At 33.5% G+C, this 18,139-nt stretch overlaps 2 protein-coding genes across 4 annotated transcripts in view; one reads left to right on the top strand and one right to left on the bottom strand.

The window, feature by feature from the left end:
* Positions 1-378: 378 nt before the first annotated feature.
* Positions 379-7,442, bottom strand: LOC139503753 (uncharacterized methyltransferase YdaC-like). The gene is made up of 4 exons (XM_071293607.1): positions 7,377-7,442; positions 4,574-4,658; positions 3,293-3,428; positions 379-1,130 (listed from the first exon to the last, which is right to left on the bottom strand). Exons 2-4 carry the CDS (start codon positions 4,652-4,654, stop codon positions 697-699), a joined length of 651 nt encoding a protein of 216 aa, XP_071149708.1. The 5' UTR covers positions 4,655-4,658; positions 7,377-7,442; the 3' UTR covers positions 379-696.
* Positions 7,443-7,582: 140 nt separating this feature from the next.
* LOC139503748 (catenin beta-like) overlaps positions 7,583-18,139 on the top strand; it is a 29,061-nt gene continuing 18,504 nt past the window's right edge. Inside the window, exon 1 of one of the 3 annotated variants that reach the window (XM_071293594.1) lies at positions 7,583-7,791. The gene's annotated coding sequence lies outside the window, so the exon portion shown is untranslated. Of the gene's footprint in view, positions 7,792-15,021; positions 16,254-18,139 lie in introns of those variants that run through there. The other 2 variants (XM_071293596.1, XM_071293597.1) reach the window with 2 other exon arrangements.

Below are 18,139 nucleotides of genomic sequence, written 5' to 3'. Positions count from 1 at the left end.
GTTAGTTGTCTCATTGGCAACCCAACACAGTTCTTTATTTCATAACAACGGTTTCATATGAAATTTATTTAAAAAAAAAACACAATTGAGAGAAAGAAAGGACCGATAACTCTGCATGGGAGATAAGTGATGACAATGCCTGAAAACATGTCTAACTGTCAAAAGATCATATGTGACCCAGTAGTTATGTCTTATTATATTAAAGGTTTGTAATACAACCCTATGGAAGAGGTATTTGTTTATCTTTACAATGATCAAAAATTTTAAAGTTAAGAAATATACTGATGGACTTTAAAAATCGCAACACTTGATTATACTTTTTAATTCCAATTTGTAAATATGCATTTTTTGTAAAATAAATGTATTAACATACGTTTCATTAGTTTCTTCGTTGTCTTAGACTTAAAAATAGTTTGCAGTTCAAAAGTTAGATCGATTAAATCATTTTAAATGTTTAAATGATTAATCATGTGGAATACACTGAAACCCTGCTAATAATAATCTAAACATTATTGGTGCTTCTAAACATTATTGGTGCTATGTGTGTAGCAGGATCTGCTTATCCTTCCTGAACACCTGCAATCCCTCCGTTTTTGGACATGGACAAATAATGCAATAAAAATATGTGTGCATAGTTGGCTGATTGCTGGATAAAACATAATAAATTAAAGGTGTAATATCTTATTTTAACTTGAATTACGTTTTGTCAACATCAGCAAATATAGCTTGAAACGTCTGCCCGCTGTCCTCAACATTGCGCATGATCACATTCTTAAATCCTACTTTTTCTAATGTTTTCATATATTCTACGTGATCTGATGTCTGGCCGTATTTTAATATATTTTTCTGAGTGATCGCTTTGATAGAGTCAACTCGAATAGTTGTCACCATCCTCGCATGCGGTCGCATAACTCGGTAAAGTTCACGACACCCAGCCTGTAGATCAGGCCAAAAATAGTAACAATTACAATGGAACACTCTGTGAAACGTGTCATTTTCGAAAGGAAGATCGAGAACATTTTCTTTTTGAATGCATACTTTCCCATCGTGTATTTGCTTTGATAGCCGTCTTTTGGCTAGTGAGATCATTTTATCAGAAAAGTCTATACCATATATTTTACCATTGCCACCTGAAGTAAAAAAAATCTAATATTAAACCTTAAAAATATGAACTACTGTTATTGTACAATTGTGATAAGAACAAGAGCACATTACATTGTATGTAAACAAAAAAATAAAGATAGTTTACGAAATAATAAAACAGCTACAAACAAATAAATTAAATAAAAGAGGTATCCATACCCCAAGTCCCGTGAAATTTACATCTTTTTTTAACAGACTTTCAACACACTCTTTCTCAAAAATATACATACATGTATATATCTCATTTATTAAGACAGGCACATGTCTCTGGAACTTGAAAACGCGTGTTTTATGAGGGTCTGGAGGTTGGTTCTTCATATCCGTATGCTTAAATTTTTAATCTTCGTTTTTCTCTATTCTTTATATGAAGGGCGAAATGGTGTACCTTCATGACGAATAACGCAAGAAATCTTACGAAATGGGGTACCTTCATGACGAATAACGCAAAAAATCTTGCCAAATGACGTGAACGGTAGTTTTTGGTGAATGACGATAAAATAAATCACTTTTTCTTTTTCACACAAAAAACGGTAACCATAATTATTTGGAACCTCTGATGAATCACGATAAGGATATTTTGACGAATCACAGTAACATTTTCGTCAATATCAAGCTAGCAGAAGCCGAAAATGAGCGTTTGACGACTGACGGTAAAATATTATCCAAATCCTCCCGAGGCACCTGTCGGAACTTCCAATTGATTTGGGATTTTGTTTGTATATATATATTTGTCTTTTATTTACTTTTCACTTTATTAATAAAATTAATGGTACCAATTTTCTTGCACCAGATGCGCATTTCGACAGTACACTGTGGTAAAAAAAAACACGTCTCATTTCCATATGTTTGCCATATTTCACGTCTGAATTATTTTGTACTGCATTTTCGATTAATTTCTAAGAAAGAAAATTAACATTGACATCTTCAAACAATATATATAGGCATATTTCAACCTGTATAGATTATATTTAATTTTAATATGACGTGCTTCGTTCGCTTTGTGGACAAACCGATGTTCTAAATCCAATAAAATTTGTTTGCACATGCGTATATTGACTACTGCAGAATAATGAATTTTTTCAAATTGGCATGCATTTAATATATTTCATTGACTTAAAACACTTCCAAAATTCATTTATTATGACAGTAATGTGTTGCATTCCGAAATTGACATATTTGACCTAGATACGACAACCATTCATTTTGACTGTTCAAACTCCTCCCTCTGAAAAATCACAGTGCAAGTCGTTTGCTTCTTTACAAACAAAAAAGTGAGGTTCATGGAAGAGCCTACACAAACGATCTACACTTATACACATCAGACATAGAAATTACCTTAATTGTCCTAATCAGAATCGAAATAATTGATGCAAACTATACTTTATTGTAGTTTTAACATAGTTAGGCATTATATTCGTGTTAGTTTAGCCCTCACTATCGCTCGGGCAAAAATAATCACGAATATAATGCCTACCCATGTTAAAACTACGATAAAGTATACCTCGCATCAATCATTTTTTAGATTAGATTGGACGTTATCCCAATCTAATTAAAAACCGATCTCTCACCGCTCCTGTTTCTGATATGTCGCGTAGGAGATCTAACGAAACCCGCTTTGAGGTCACATGGGAGTGACCTCGTAGGTGTGTCTTTTTCGACCAATGAAATCGAGTCTTCCACGATCTTGGAAGTTTAACGTAAGGCAAAGGGATGTAACTCATTTTATTTACGACGAAATCGTCAGTCAAAATAATTCATAAACTTTTTTGATTGGCTTATTAATAGGTCGTCAACTCATTTGCATATCTTTATAAATTCATAACTTTTAGTTCACTCGCATGTGACCTCAAAGCCGGTTTCGTTAGATCTCCCACGCGACATATCAGAAACAGGAGCGATGAGAGATCGGTTTTTAATTAGATTGACGTTATCCCAATTACAATTATACAATATACAAACAAAGCAAGCTAGCTAACAAAAGTCTTACTTTACCAGCATTTGGAAATTATCTATCAAGTGGTCTTTAAGGAATAAATGAGATGAGGGACCCCAATCTAGACCCTCGTGAGAATCGCCTTACCCGTCACATATTTACAAGCTCACCTGTCACATATTTACAAGCTTACCCGTCACATATTTACAAGCTTACCCGTCACATGTTTACACGCAGCTTCAAGTCCAACTCCTGGTCCAAACCCGACCTCTAAAACATTGTGGTGTGGTTCAATCTGACACAGTTTTACAGCACTTTCTTCTAAAATCACATTTCGTCTCAAAAAGATATTCTGAATTTAAAATTTAAAAACAAAATTGTTGATGTGATTGGTGTCAAGATGTTAATAAGTTTCAAAATTTTCTTTTCATAACCTGATGGAAGATTTAAGATGTGAACAATACATCTGATAAAAATTAAGCAACCTATATTATTTTTCTCGTTTGAATTGGTTTACATTGTCATTTCTGGGCCTTTTATGGCTGACTATGCAGTATGGGGTTTGCTCATTGTTGAAGGCCGTACGGTGACCTATAGTTGTTAATGTATGTGTCATCTATGGGTTGGTGGTAAATAACCATATTCTAGGAACAATAAATATGATTTCCGTATTATCTCTGCTTTATTAAAATTGTAAACGTATGCATGGTGGTTCTGTGAAAGTTTCAGCCTTTAATTAAAAGGAATTGTGTTTATCTATAGCGTGCAATCATAAGAAAATAAGAAATACCACACCTCTTGATGTGCTTAGTACATAATGCAGTAATTTTGGACATGTCCAAAACGCACGGCTTCCGTTACGTTTTAAATTCAGTTTGGATATTATGTCTGAATTCGAGGTTTTACCATACATGCAAAAATGTAAAAAAATCATTTAAATACAGTAAAATGGGTATAATTATTCATAAAACTTCGAAGCGTGATAGCATCCTTGTTAATACAGGAAGCAGTTACAAAGCAATAGACCACTTTCGAGTTCATCCGTCACCGGAAAAAACTCGTCAATTATACGCGCCTTTATCACCGTCATTTTTGCGTTTAGGGGCGTCGTCACTTCCTTCCAATGTTGAGCGAGTGGTTGGAAAACTATAATTCTATATTGTACGAATTATTCGGCAAATTGAATTCTCAAAATTGACAATCAACACTGCTGTCATTAGGGAATTGTCAGTAAGTACCTACAGAGCAACCATTATTTCTAGGTTATCCTGCACAAAGACGATCACTAAGACGCTTGATGAACGTAAATAGTGCAGGGATACAGGCGAGCCCCTCTATCTGGTAAGTGACGTCATAAAGGCGTGCATAATTGACGAGTTTTTGCCGGTGACGGATGAACTCGAAAGTGGTCTATTCGATTCATTTCATATTGAAGTACTGTCAATTTGTATTGCAGCATTCTGATGTACTATAGTATATATTAAGACAAATATTTACCTTCGTAACATACCAACCAAAGAAGCCACTTCCAGGTTTCCGCAGATTCTGTGCTAAATATTCTCTAAAGATATTAGTCATCCTCCTGAATATATGAAAGTATATAGATAGATATAAGAAGATGTGGTATGAATGCCAATGAGACAACTCTCCATCCAAGTCAAGATTTGTGAAAGTAAACCATTATAGGTCAAAGTACGACCTTCAACACGGAGCCTTTGCTCACACAGAAGAGCTCAGCAAGCTATTTAGGGTCCCAAATATTACCAGTGTAAATCCATTCAAACGGGAAAATTAATGGTCTAATTTATATTAAAAACGAGAAACGTGAAACAGTTATATATGAACCACATCCAGGGGCGGATCCAGCCATTTTAAAAAGTGGGGGTTCCCAACCCAGGACAAAGGGGGGGGGGGGGGGGGGGGGGGGTCCAACTATATGTTCCCATTCAAATGCATTGATCGACCAAAGAAAAGGGGGGTTCCAACCCCCGGACCCCCCCCCCCCTGGATCCGCCAATGACATCAACAAACTAAAACTACTGCACATCAGATTCTTGAACATAGTTATCAGAATAAAAATAAAGAAATTTGTTGAGGTTTTCAAAGGGATTAAAATTTGCCAATGTGCACAAGTACAATGTGCTTATCAAGGGTTTGAGGTATGTAGGGGGGGTTCTGAGACAAGTGCCTGTGTTTGAGGAAAGGGAGGCGCAATTTTCCGAAAAAGTTATTACCAAGGGTAAGCCGTTTACACCCCCTGAATCCTCCACTGATGTCATAATACCATTATCGTCAGCAAATAAAATGTACAAAAACAGTGCCTACTAGTTATCATGAGTAATGAAATAACAGTACTGTAACTGAAGAGTTCTCGCCGTCAATTAGCAATTTGATGGTAGCAAATGCAATTGGACTGCATTTTGATTTTCTGTAGAGGAAGTAGGGATTTTAAAAATGATTGGATTGGCCTGGTCACACTAGAAAAACATAATTTTGATGATGTAACTAGATGCTCTTAAGAGCCTGTGTAGCTCGCCTGTCACGTGCATCTTCAACAATGGATATTCTACAAAACTGTACACGAACAAAGTTAATGATTGAACTCTCTTTTTTAAGGGGAAAAAGGGGGATATCGTGTTGGTGATCATTATTTTTCTGTTTACACTATCTCCCTTTCTTCTGTAGTCCCCCTCCCCAAACACAAAACAAATGGTAAAAAAAAATGTCCTTTATAGGCAACAACTTTTATGACTGACACTTCTTTCTTAATGCGGATCTTGTATTGCTTGTCAGCTTAGTATTTTAATGTTTCGAAGCATCTATTATAATGCGAAAGTAATAGAATGAAATTCAAAACAGCGTGGCTGTGGCCATTGATTGACACATTAAATTCATCCATTGACCGGGACAATTTACGTGAACGTTTGTATGTAACGACCACTGTTCACGACGTACCTACGATAGACTTTTAAACTGTGGGGTCACCAAAGGTTTCTTAACGCCTTTAATTATAAAATAATTCGAAAAATTAATCAGGAATAACCTTTATGTTTTGATTTATATAATTGATATAAATCAAAACATCGTGTTATTTCTGATTAATTTTTCGAATTACTTAATTAAGGCGTTGAGAACCTTTGGTGACCCCATAGTTTAAGTGTCTTTAAAAAGTACATAGTCAGTGGCGGATCCAGAAATTTTCATATGTGGGGGCCCACTGACTGACCTAAGAGGGGGCCCGCTCCAGTCACGCTTCAGTGATTCCCTATATAAGCAACCAAATTTTTCCCAAAAAGGGGGGGCCCGGGCCCCCCCTAAATCCGCCTCTGATAGTGAGCAGTGGTCGTTACATACAAACGTTCACCTAAATTGTCCCAGTCAATGGATGAATTTAATGTGTCAATCAATGGCCACAGCCACACTGTTTTGAATTTCATTCTATATAACGCCAAAAACTGTTATTGAAAGTCATCATTGTCAAGAGCAATAACTACAATAAGGAATCGACTGCATGACAATTTCATCCATTTGGCATGTTCGACACATTTGAAGTATCTTTTTCGTGTTGATTATTTCTGCTATTAAAAGCGTCTAGTATTTATCTACTATAGTTTTTATGATATAAACTGGCAATCGCACATAAACATTGATAAAATTAATTTCGGGGGAGCAAGATTTTGATGGTCAAGGGCATTACTACCCTTATGAAAGTTCATTATTCAGAATATGAATAAAATTTCTATCAAACCATCGTAACCGACATATATTTTTTTCTTTTATTGGAGGAAAAGGAACGACAAGGATTATGTTTTTTTTCCTGAAAAATATTCTGATCCCCCAATTGGATGAAAAAAAATTCTGGTCAAGCAGATAACAAAAAAAATATTCTGAATGCAGATTTCCCCTATACCTAAAATATACAGTCATTGTGTTGAATTTTGGAGAGAAAAAAATTACCCAGAAAATAACATATACCTCCTCCTTTTTAACTCTTTTAGAAGTTAAATGGTTGTTCCCTCACAAGACAACATAACTTTATTGATTCACATTCTGTGCATTTTCAAAATATTTTGACTTTGCACCCGACTATTTTTATATAATAAAACAAATCAAGGATTTGTACAAATCCCGAAGTTGAACAAATCAATAATCATGCTGTATAAAAACCAAACTAATTTTACTCGAGGGTCAAACAAAATACAAAAAAAACCCAATAATTCTATTTTTTTTAATTTTTTTTATTGTTATGGGTGTTATTTTATTTTATTGTAACAGTAATATGTGTTCAATTGTAACAAACCGTGATGCATGAGGAAAACATGGAAAGAGTATTTCTAAACAATGCGGATGAATTCGACTGTTAACCTTTTATTTAATATTGCAGTCATATCTAGTATTTCCTTATTGTAAAAATCATGAGAATAATAAAATAAAATATTTTTCATGTATATTAATTCAATTTTTAAAGAGAAAGACAAATATTACATGACCATAGAACTATTTTTTAATGTATAATTTGGCCTACAGGTAAATAGGTCAAGTAACAGGTGCTTGTTTAAGAGCGCATGCGTGACAGATTAAATTGAATCGCCATCTTGGAATTTGAATGATTCAGTTCTGCTGTAATGTGAAGTTAATTTCAAGCATTCAAAGATTGTGTTTGTAAACTGAGTATTTCGAAAGCCACCTTTGGTTCAAGGCGGCAGTTATTTTCGGTAGGTACTAAGTAAAGGTATACAACAGGCCAATATTCCCTTTGTGACCTATATTTTCTCGAACCAAGTTATTCTCCTTTGTTGACGGTTGGGTGTTCAAATACAACGGCTTACTCTCTGCAATACAATAAATAATACCGGTAGTTGCATAGTTGCACAAACTTGGGGTCGATGGAAAATACCCGTAGTAACCACAATATAAGGTTTGCTACTTGCATGAAAATAATTTCAAAAAGGGGGAAGTGACAAGTGGACGAAAATTTATGATACATGCGAAGTATGACGCATGAAATTACCGGCGTCAGAAATTTTATAGCTGGTGCTTTATGGTCAAACCTTTGGTCCTGTTCAACTAAAAATCGTGACTAGAACAAGGTTTTTAGAGCATGGCAGGTACAAGTCTAAATAATGATGAATGAAGTCTTGATAGGCTATTTTATGTTTTTGCTTTTGCCCTGGCTTTGACTATCTTGTTAAATAAAGTTTAAATTTTCTTTTGAATTTCAACTGAAAGAATGAGCGTTGTGAAGTTGCAGGAAGGCGTCAAAGCAAAAAATAAAATTGTTTTTAATAAATTTATTTGGACTAGGCTGGTTACCAGGTACTAACTATAGTCACCGTCAGCTGAAATTCGTAGCGGTTATCGGTAAAAATAATCTAAACTATCAATCGCGTTCACTCGAGATATAGTTTTTCACATTCCATTCATAAATCGCAAAAAGAAAAACCACTCTCGATCGATGTTCAATGATCATTTTATTTCTAAAAATATGACAGTTTGAAACGAATTTACCTTGCAAGCAACATTTTTCACTTTCAATTAAAATAAATCACTTCTCGTTATCTTTAATCAAAGTTTATTTTAATTTTTTCAACTACAAATACTCTCATTCATAATTTTCATCGTAAATATCTTTAGCAATGTGTATTCAATTCCCAGTGATTTTCCAACCCTCATTTTGGGGCCGAATTTCGGCCCCATTCCCAAAGAGAAATATGCTCTTTTTTTCCCAATTTTCAGCTCTAAAATTCCCAATCGTATATGGACATCGTCGCGAGATTTTGTTATTGTCGTATCTCCGTATCATGTACTATTTTGTTGACAAATCTCTGAGCGTTCGGGGTATTTCGGGAGTTATCATTATCGTTCACTTAAGACTATGATTGGTTTGCAATCTTTTTTGGATTGCATTGCATTGCAATCTACGATATTCTGGTCACGTTTGCGCTTGAAACATCCGAATGAATAATTCAATGACAAAGCAAAAAAATGAGACATAATGTAAACAAAATGAACGTAGATCATGTCTCATAATTCCAAATATTACACAAAGAAGCTAAAGGCGGCGGACGGTAGTAAATGCTGGAAGCTGAAAGCTTTTGGATTCAAAAAGTCGTTTCTACTTCCTTCTGATGAAACAAGTGAAAGAAGGAAAAGACCGACTCTCAGATACAGAACTGGAACAACTAGTTGACATGTTTAAAAATAAACATGAAGGAAAACTTGGAATTTTAAATAAAACTAAAAAATAAATGCTTCAGATTTCAAATGTGTCTTTTTAGAATTTCTATAGATTCTCATCATTATAAATAGAATCAGAAGGGATAGGTTGAATTTTACCTTTCAAGAGTAAAGTTACAAAGCTTGAGTGCATGCAAATGTGTCCTCAGACACATTCAACTTTTATTTTTAATCCTTTTCCTTAAAAAGATAGCTTATTTTGTACGCAATTCATGCAGTTAATCCTTCTCAGAATGCAGGATTTTGCACCTAATTTTCAAAATTTTCCAAACCCCCCTAGCGAGGCGCACACGGCTTACGCCGTGTGCCCGCCCTCGTAAAGACCATTCATATTTTTCCCAAACCATAATTTTTTTCCCAATTGCATGGGCCCCAGGACCCTTCCCCTAAACACCAGGAAAATCACTGATTCCATCACGTGTATTGAACAGGTTCATTGGTCGTGTTTAAATAGATTCTTCTTTAGACCAATGAAAAAATTCGTTATATAAATAGTCAAGTAATCACACACACGATGCCTAACTTAAATAGAATGTATTTGCGATCTATTTCTTCAATTTCTGCACTGAAGTTTTTAATTTTTTTAATTTTTTCTAAAAATATCTATCTTCTTGATGATCATTTACGCTATTACATGATAACATAGTCCGATAAGGCTGAGATAAGCGTGGCTCAGGTAAAACTATATTATCAGATATTGCGTAACACTGAGTGACCTCTCAGCTGTGATCAGCATGTCAGCAACTTGACAATTTTAACAAATTTATAATGAAAATGTGAAAATTAACACGCTGCGGGATCAAGTAGTGAGGGACAGCAGCCAATTCAGACGCTGCGGGATTAACGAAAATATTATGAAGGCGCTGCGGTACCCCAGCATCATATCGGCCTGAGGAGAACACTGAGTTAATATGAATGTTTTGATATATCGTAACAGTTTCAGACAGGTATTGATTTCAAAGAATATAAAGCTGACTATTTTGTCGATAAAACTAGATATATGTAGCTGACATGATTTCAATTAAAGTAAGGTCACCAATTTCCTGGTATCAAATAATTTGATAAACCCAACAATGAAATGCCATATGACCTTTTACATTGAAGGGTTAAATTTGCATTAAGTCATGTTCAGACCCTTTAACAGAAAATAAAGGAATATGGAGAGAACGTGCACGGGGCCTGATCGCACTCAAAGTCGATGAAAAAAATACAAATTATCAATCCAAGTGGTCAAAGTTTTTATTTCTTTTCTTCATTTTGATAGTTGCTGGAGGGTCTTCAACAATAAAAGAATCATTAATACTGTTAAAACAAGGTCAAGATGGTCCCTAGTGTCAACTTAAGCAGTACAAGTACTGAAGGTATAATACTGCATTTATTTTTTTTTTATATTTTAATCTAGCCATAAAAAAAAATCACCCAAGTCTTAGCACAAGACAAGATAGACAGACAGATCCTGTATTTATGATTATGAGAATTACAATTTTTGCTTTATCCTACATATCAGTCTTTTAATGTTGTCCCTAAAATCTACAAGTCTTAAATTACAATGAATCAATGTTTTTGTTTTGAGACCAGAATATCATCGAAAAAATAGCTAAAAATTAATTATGTTTCAATTTAAGAAAGAGCCTAGGAAACGCTCAGAATGCACGATTTTGCGTTATTTCCTCAGAGCTTTCCCTTGAGCAACCCCCAGACCCCTCGCCAAAATTTTTTTGCCTCACTGCGCTCTGCGAATATATTTTACCTCACTATTAAAAGAGGCTAGTTAGGCCCTGTCCTCAAAGTTCTTTTGTTGGACCATACTCTTTCATGTATGAATTTAATTCCTTATTTGGAAGGAGAATGAACTAGTTCTTTTGATTATAATACTATACTTAAGCGGTAGTTTTATTACCAGAATATAATGTGAAACAAATATTAAAGCAAATTGGCATGAAAATGAGATTTTCTCTAATAAAATATTTTTCAACCTAAACCCGTATGATGGCTTATCTGCCATTTCAGTGTACACAAATGTACATTGTTGGTCATGTCTGGCAAATATAATCATTTCCAGACCCTTTGGCTGTATACAGTTACTGTACACTGTTACTATACAGACACATGTCATGTTTGTGTTTTTCTCTAATGAACTTGACTTGCTTGATTTATAGACACTTGCACTTTTAATTTTGGTACACTTTTTGGAGCAGAGCTGCATGTACAACATGTAGTTGAATTAACCAGCACATGACAAAGTCAATTAATGTGCCATATTTGCACTTTGAGCCAATGCACCCAAACTAAAATAAACTGAAATTCTCACTATATTAAATTTTGAAAAGCAATTAACTTGAAATAACACCATATTAAAAAGTTTCACAATTTAATACCTGCTTTGGAACACCTGGGGCACATATCAAGGATAAGCATAAAATTTAGTGATTTTCCAATATTTTGAATGCTGAAAATTCATCAAGTACATGTATTTAAATAACATCTTTCAAATTTTATATAAAAATATAGACTAACTGACTGATCTTGCTCTCTTTGGCTTGCAGTCCGACAGCTGTTGCATCCAATCGCTGTTACTAATATGTTCAACATGACAATATTGCATATTTAATTTAATGAGCTATACATGTACATGTCAAATTCAAATTGTATTTCAAAATGGTGATAGAAGCTTTATATCTGTTGAAGGAATGTTAAAAGTTCAACAGTAATACAAAATTAACATAACAAATAAAGGGAGATAATAACCAAGGAGACATGGTTAAAATTGAAATTGGGTTATCTTCCCTTGAAACTGTATAAAAACATATTTTCCATGTAGTTGTTATATTTAACAAAGTATTTTACATTGATAAATTTTATCAAGTTTAAAGTTATTTTAGATCTGTAACTTAAAGATTTATAAACTGTTCTATAAAGATTCAAATACCCTGGTAACAGTTTTATGGCTTTTAAGAAAAGGCGTCTTAAAGCTTGGTTTCAGACCCCTTGAGGCTCTGCTGATTTCTGATCGGCCTCAGGATACCCAATGTGTGGAACTTAATTGAATGTAAAGTTTTTAGTTACATGTTATCTTTCATGGTTTCAAATTTTAAGCCAATTGCTGAACTAAGTTATAAGTAAAGGAAAGATTCCCTGTCCCCACAAGTTAATCAAATAAGAGATCATAACAAACTCCTGTGTTAGAAGCAGAAACTAATTAGTTGCAAGTGAAATCACATTATAATATAACAAAAATAGTGCATGATTCTCATTTGATCTAATTATAGAAAATTAAGTGTTAAGAAGTATCTATATGTCTTAATGTTATACATGTAATAGGCTTTTGTAGGCCATGAGTAAGAAGCATTTTCTACATGCTCATTCATGTAACATTTGTATGTAGTTTCAGTTGTAAGAAAAAAGTAAAATCACAAAAATACTGAACTTAGAGGAAGATCAATTGTGAAAGTCCATAATCATATGGCAAAATCAAATAACAAAACGCATCAAAAACGAATGGACAAGAACTGTTATATTCCTGACTTGGTACAGGCATTTTGAAATGAAGAAAATGGTGGATTAAACCTGGTTCTATAGCGCTAAAATTAGTCTAACTTGTCAATTGAACAGAAAAGTCTCTATTTTGGTCCAAATATCCTGCTTTGATGATTTCAAAAGAATGTCAGTGTGATTAAGGTCTGTTCTGAAGGATGTTAAAATTATATATATTGATGAAAAATGTACATGTATATATGAAGGAATTGTCTTAGACCTTGCAAAATTCTACTTGTTTATGTCTTGAAAATTTTGGTGTCTGCTTTAGTGATTCAAAACATCCAGTGTTCTCCCCAGGATTTTTGGATAGCACCAGGGTAACGCGTGACGAAATAATTTTTTACAATATTTTGTGTCACGTTGCGTCGCTTATTTTTTTCTTGTTAGTTTTTGTCATTACCTTTTTGCCTTTGTTTTGTTAACTGTGGTACTGTGTTGTATGGACTTTGGGTCAGAAAATTATTGGTAGAAAAAGTAAATCAATAAACAGTTTGTATACTTTAATATCTTTGAAGAATAAATAAAAGAAAGCACAATTAGTCTTTAAACTAAAGTCACTTCTTATATTTTGATCAAGCCATTTTGTCCTGATACTTGTAGTTACACTACACATTCCCCATGTTAGATTTCACCATAACAATTAACTTTGAACAAGATTAAATTTTGATACAGAACCTTCAGTAGATTAAAAACTATTTTCCATCGTTTTAGACCTGATTCTTTTAAACAACAACAAATTATTTTTATAGTTAATACTTTGTTGCAGACATGTAGAGTACTTATTTAAATATATCTATCCACTAGTTCATATTGAGATATAGTCCTGTTTTGGATTATATTACATTTCAATTGATATAATTTTGGCAGTAGGCTTGTCAGCCTTGGCACAGTAATTTTTGAAAAATCTACTAATTTAATATAATATGTCTGTGCATCAATAAAAGTATGATTCTCAAAAATAATTTTCAAAACATTTTTGTTGGTATGTTCTAAAAAAGTTTTTATCTTTAATGTAACATTCTAATATAATTTTGCATTCAATTTGTAATTTATTTTTATTTTCAATGAGAAATTATATAAGAGGAGCATTTATTTGTGATACGCAAAATCAGGGGAAGTAATTCCACAATTAATTTCCAACAGGCAAATTATTTTGACTCAAGACTGGCGTAATAGAGTTCATTAACAAATGTCTGCTTGTCCCTCACAAGTCTGTTATTAAAATTATAATCTCTTAATTAATTAAAACACAAAAGAATCAGGTACATCGATTAAATCCAATCATCAAGGTTAACCTCAAAAGGTAAATCGATCACGTGGTGTAAACAATCTACCTGTCAGATCTGGATTAAACTGGTCAATTTTCATGTAAAATTTTAAACCTAATGGAAAGTTAAACAAGTCGTCTCAATCTTTACCGATTTACGATTTTTTTACCAAAAACTCTAGCACCACGGAGAAAAATTATACATCGCGGCAAGAACGATACCACCGCGGTACAAAATTATACATCGCGGGCCCGTGGTCCTTTAAGGGCCTGGGGAGAACACTGACATCTACATACATGTACAAACATAGAATGCGTGTTTCAAGTGTACTCAAATTACTGAGTCATTTTAATTTGACACCATTTTTTCATTGACCAAGTTCTTTACTACATCATTTTAAATTTGTGTAAACAAGGGTTTTAACATGTTTAACTACTTTTTTCAATTTTCAAAACATGCTTTTTGTAAACTTAAAGTGAACTAGATCTGCAGACATTATTAATACATGTACATGTTTTAACTATTAATTTATTAATGAAATGCACATTTATACCCCTGGGGGTTGAAGGCATATACAAACAATACAATACAATATACACAATATAAAATTAACATATCAATTAATGTAGACTCAATGTATATGTAGCTTATGTTTTCTATTTATATATTATATCATATATATATATAATTATATAGTTAGACTTGATTGGAAATTTTTTTCTCTGAACTTTATCCAATTTTACTTGTACCATAATATAATTTGTTAAAATTGGAATGACCAAAGAAAATATATATATATGTATCAATATTTAAGAAGAGGTATTCTTTCGTTTCATACATGTCAATAAACCAGAAAAATCCTTTGTTGAGCCTCTGTTTTGAAATGTTAGACAGGTGAGAGATTTGAAAGTTTGACACATGGCAGGTTGATTTATATGTTAATATGGTCGACTGAGCTCACCTAGCGTCTAGGTCATAGGAGTGTTTTATTCTTGCAAACTTTAACAAAGTCTTAGTCATTTTTAAATCGTGGGTGAAAGCATTCATGTGACAATGTTAGATTTCACTGTTTTGACACATTTATGGAGATAAAATTTAATGTGTGTTTATTTTGCGTTGGATTAATGTGAAAATTAATTTGATACAGCAACTGGTGCAAAAGAGGGGAATATTTTACCCGGTTTATTCTGGATTCTAAGTGAAAATTTCAGCACTTTTACTTGTTTATCAAATTCGAATTTTATATTGGACTTGTTACTCTATGGCAATTACAACAACGAGTCACCATGTAGTGGGATTTTAGTATTCTAGATTCATAAACATTGCAAAGGTAGAGTATAATTTCAGTCTGCACTTTTAGCAACTAGGTAGGCCATAGTGCCAAGACTACAAAAAAGTCGTTTCAGTCTATTGAAGATAAGAAAACAATTAGTTTTGGCAACGTGAAGAAACTCTTAAAATTTATTTCTCAGGCTATTGTGTTAAAAGTTTGATGCAGACTTTTTTGATGGCATGTTATATGCTGCTGTAGATTTTATTATCTTATAAATGTCAACTGTTACATGTCTAATGCATTTGTTTATACATGTACTTTAAATGTATATAAAATCTTTAAATCAAGGGGAGCTGATCCCTAGGGTGTTTAGAACAGTAAAAGTACAAGTTAACTTCTCTAAGAAAAGGCCTGATAAAAAAAAATAAAAAGAGATATGACTTCAGTGATTTGTACATCTGGGAATATGCATGAAATATTTGCCACTGGACGTTAAGCAACCAGCAATCAATCCTCAATGTTGCAAAAATTAAAATCCACAAATTGAAATATGTTAAGAAAAGTAGATATTTTTGAACAATGTAATGTGAGTTGTAAACTTGATGCAGATGTGTGTATGGTGATTAAATGTTAATGGAGTGACATTTGAACTCCTGTCAGTTGTCAGTTACAGTGATTAATATTCAATGACCAGCATGTGAGTTGGTCAGTGTGTAATTAGGTTCCTATTGATACTGACCAGTCTTAATCAAATTTCCACCAGTGGGGCAATTCTTTTTCATTTCAATTTGATAAGAGACAGATGCTTGCTTTGAAGAAGTTATGTAATTTGATTCTGATGCTTAAGAGGAAAGGTTAAAAGGTTAGTGGTACATAGTGAAACATACATACACAATTCAAATGCAGTCACTGACTTTAAAAATAAAAGTTAACCTGAGGTCTGACAAAACGCTTCTGTTTTACAATCTGACATTTGACTTTGAACAAAAATTAGGAATTGATGGACATTTGCGTTTTCATTTTCTACACTTAAGAATATTCATGGTTTACAAATGTACAAAACTTTAAAAAAAGAAAATAGATTGAAACTGTTTAGTTTGTTGTCCATTCTTCTGTTTTTTCCCACTCGTGCTTACATTGGTACACTTGTAATCAAGGGTTGATTAGACATTTTGATATGGTCTGTAGGGCCAATTATATTTCTATTTGAACTTTAGTGGAAAGTTGTCTCATTGGCAACTATACCACATCTGCTATGACAACTTAAGATTCAGTGTATTCATTTAGGTCACACCAGTGGAGAACAATTTTGTGCTTCATCATTCTGCATCAATGGGTAATGGTAATGATTTCCATTGACAAAGTTAACAAGCCATAAAATATGATTAGTTTTATCAAAGATAATTGATGTTAATGGGTTTGTCCTCACTGTTCTAACACATCAGCCCTTGATGACAAACTGTGAAATTGATTATGCAGAAAATGTATTGAAAACCAGGAGGCCATACCTAGGGTTAAAATACTTGCAAGGCCAAGGTTCTGTACATTTGCAGTGGGAAGCAAAACAATTCATTTGAAGTTTGGTTTTTTTTACACGAAGGGGTTCAATACAATCTTACTGAACTTAACTTAACAGTACTTAACAATTCAAAAAGAACAACTTTAACAGTGCTCATTGGTCTTCAAAGGGGGGTCTGGCTGTTTTAACCCCCCTCTGGATCCAGGTTTAGTATCTAGACAGGATAAATGGCCAAGAGAGAGTAATGTCTGTAAACCGTCAATGCCATGTTGCGTATCAACAAACCCTTCATTCAAATAATAAATATTCTTTTTTGGGTTTTCTAGTCAATGTCTGCTTAAATTCTGGAATTGATTTTTCTTTACTCAGATTTTAAAATGCAATATATTTGACATTTTTTAAATCAATACTGTTTAAAATATTTCGTTGATTAGACACAAGTGTCTCATTACGGTTGTCAATTAATTCGATTATCTCCCCCTTTTTAAAGAGCTTCTTGTTGAATCACCCAACCACAAAAATTGCAATGTTTACACCCCTTGTGTAGTAAGCTTGCATTGTTATCATTCATGACACTAATTGATAAGAAAGATTGAAAGGGGCCTGGGGAAGGGAAATCTCATTCTGAATGCTAGCTGAAGTATGACAAGCGATTTAATCTGACCCAAATTTGGCAACCTGCCAAATCTGAACTCTCAAGTATTTACCTTTTGGATGACAGGTGTTTTGAACTTTAAAAATTTATTGATAATTTGAAATACTCAGTCTGAAAGGATTTTTTGCAAGATTGGAGGGGGTGGTACATGTATCTGTCTGAATTTGTTTCTAGAGTGGAAACAGGGGGTATTATAGTCCACTTTCTTAAAAGTCAATCATATGATCACAGTAAACAAAATGTTTGTGCTGTACCTTGAGCTTGTAAATTCAATAACAAAATTTAATTGGTAGTTTGAGGGACAGAGTTGCTCAACTTTTCTCTTAGGCTCATCCATAAAATGTCTTAAAACATCAAAGGGATAGAAGTTACTTGATTTTCCTTAAGCTAATCAGGCAATTAGAATTTTCTTCCTTTTCATCCTCAGTAGTGTATAGCCAAAGTGCTGTGAAAATGTGAGCTTAAAGTGTAGCTAATTTCAAATGTTGAAGATGAAAGGTTGCAGTGGCTGTTACTTACATTAGATTATAAATAAACTTTCCTGAATGACCCAAATAAAATTGTAGTTCAGAAA

The sequence above is a fragment of the Mytilus edulis genome, chromosome 14 (genome assembly GCF_963676685.1).
Source record: "Mytilus edulis chromosome 14, xbMytEdul2.2, whole genome shotgun sequence".
Classification (NCBI taxonomy): domain Eukaryota; kingdom Metazoa; phylum Mollusca; class Bivalvia; order Mytilida; family Mytilidae; genus Mytilus; species Mytilus edulis.
This window is presented reverse-complemented; position numbering and strand designations above follow the sequence as displayed.

Bases quoted from the DNA above. Each gene is read 5' to 3' on its own strand.
- LOC139503753 (XM_071293607.1), bottom strand. From the start codon at position 4,654: ATGACTAATATCTTTAGAGAATATTTAGCACAGAATCTGCGGAAACCT. The intron at 3,429-4,573 runs GTAAATATTTGT...TTTTAAATTCAG, and splicing joins TTGGTTGGTATGTTACGAAG to AATATCTTTTTGAGACGAAA. The intron at 1,131-3,292 runs GTAAGCTTGTAA...TTTTTACTTCAG, and splicing joins TGCGTGTAAACATGTGACGG to GTGGCAATGGTAAAATATAT.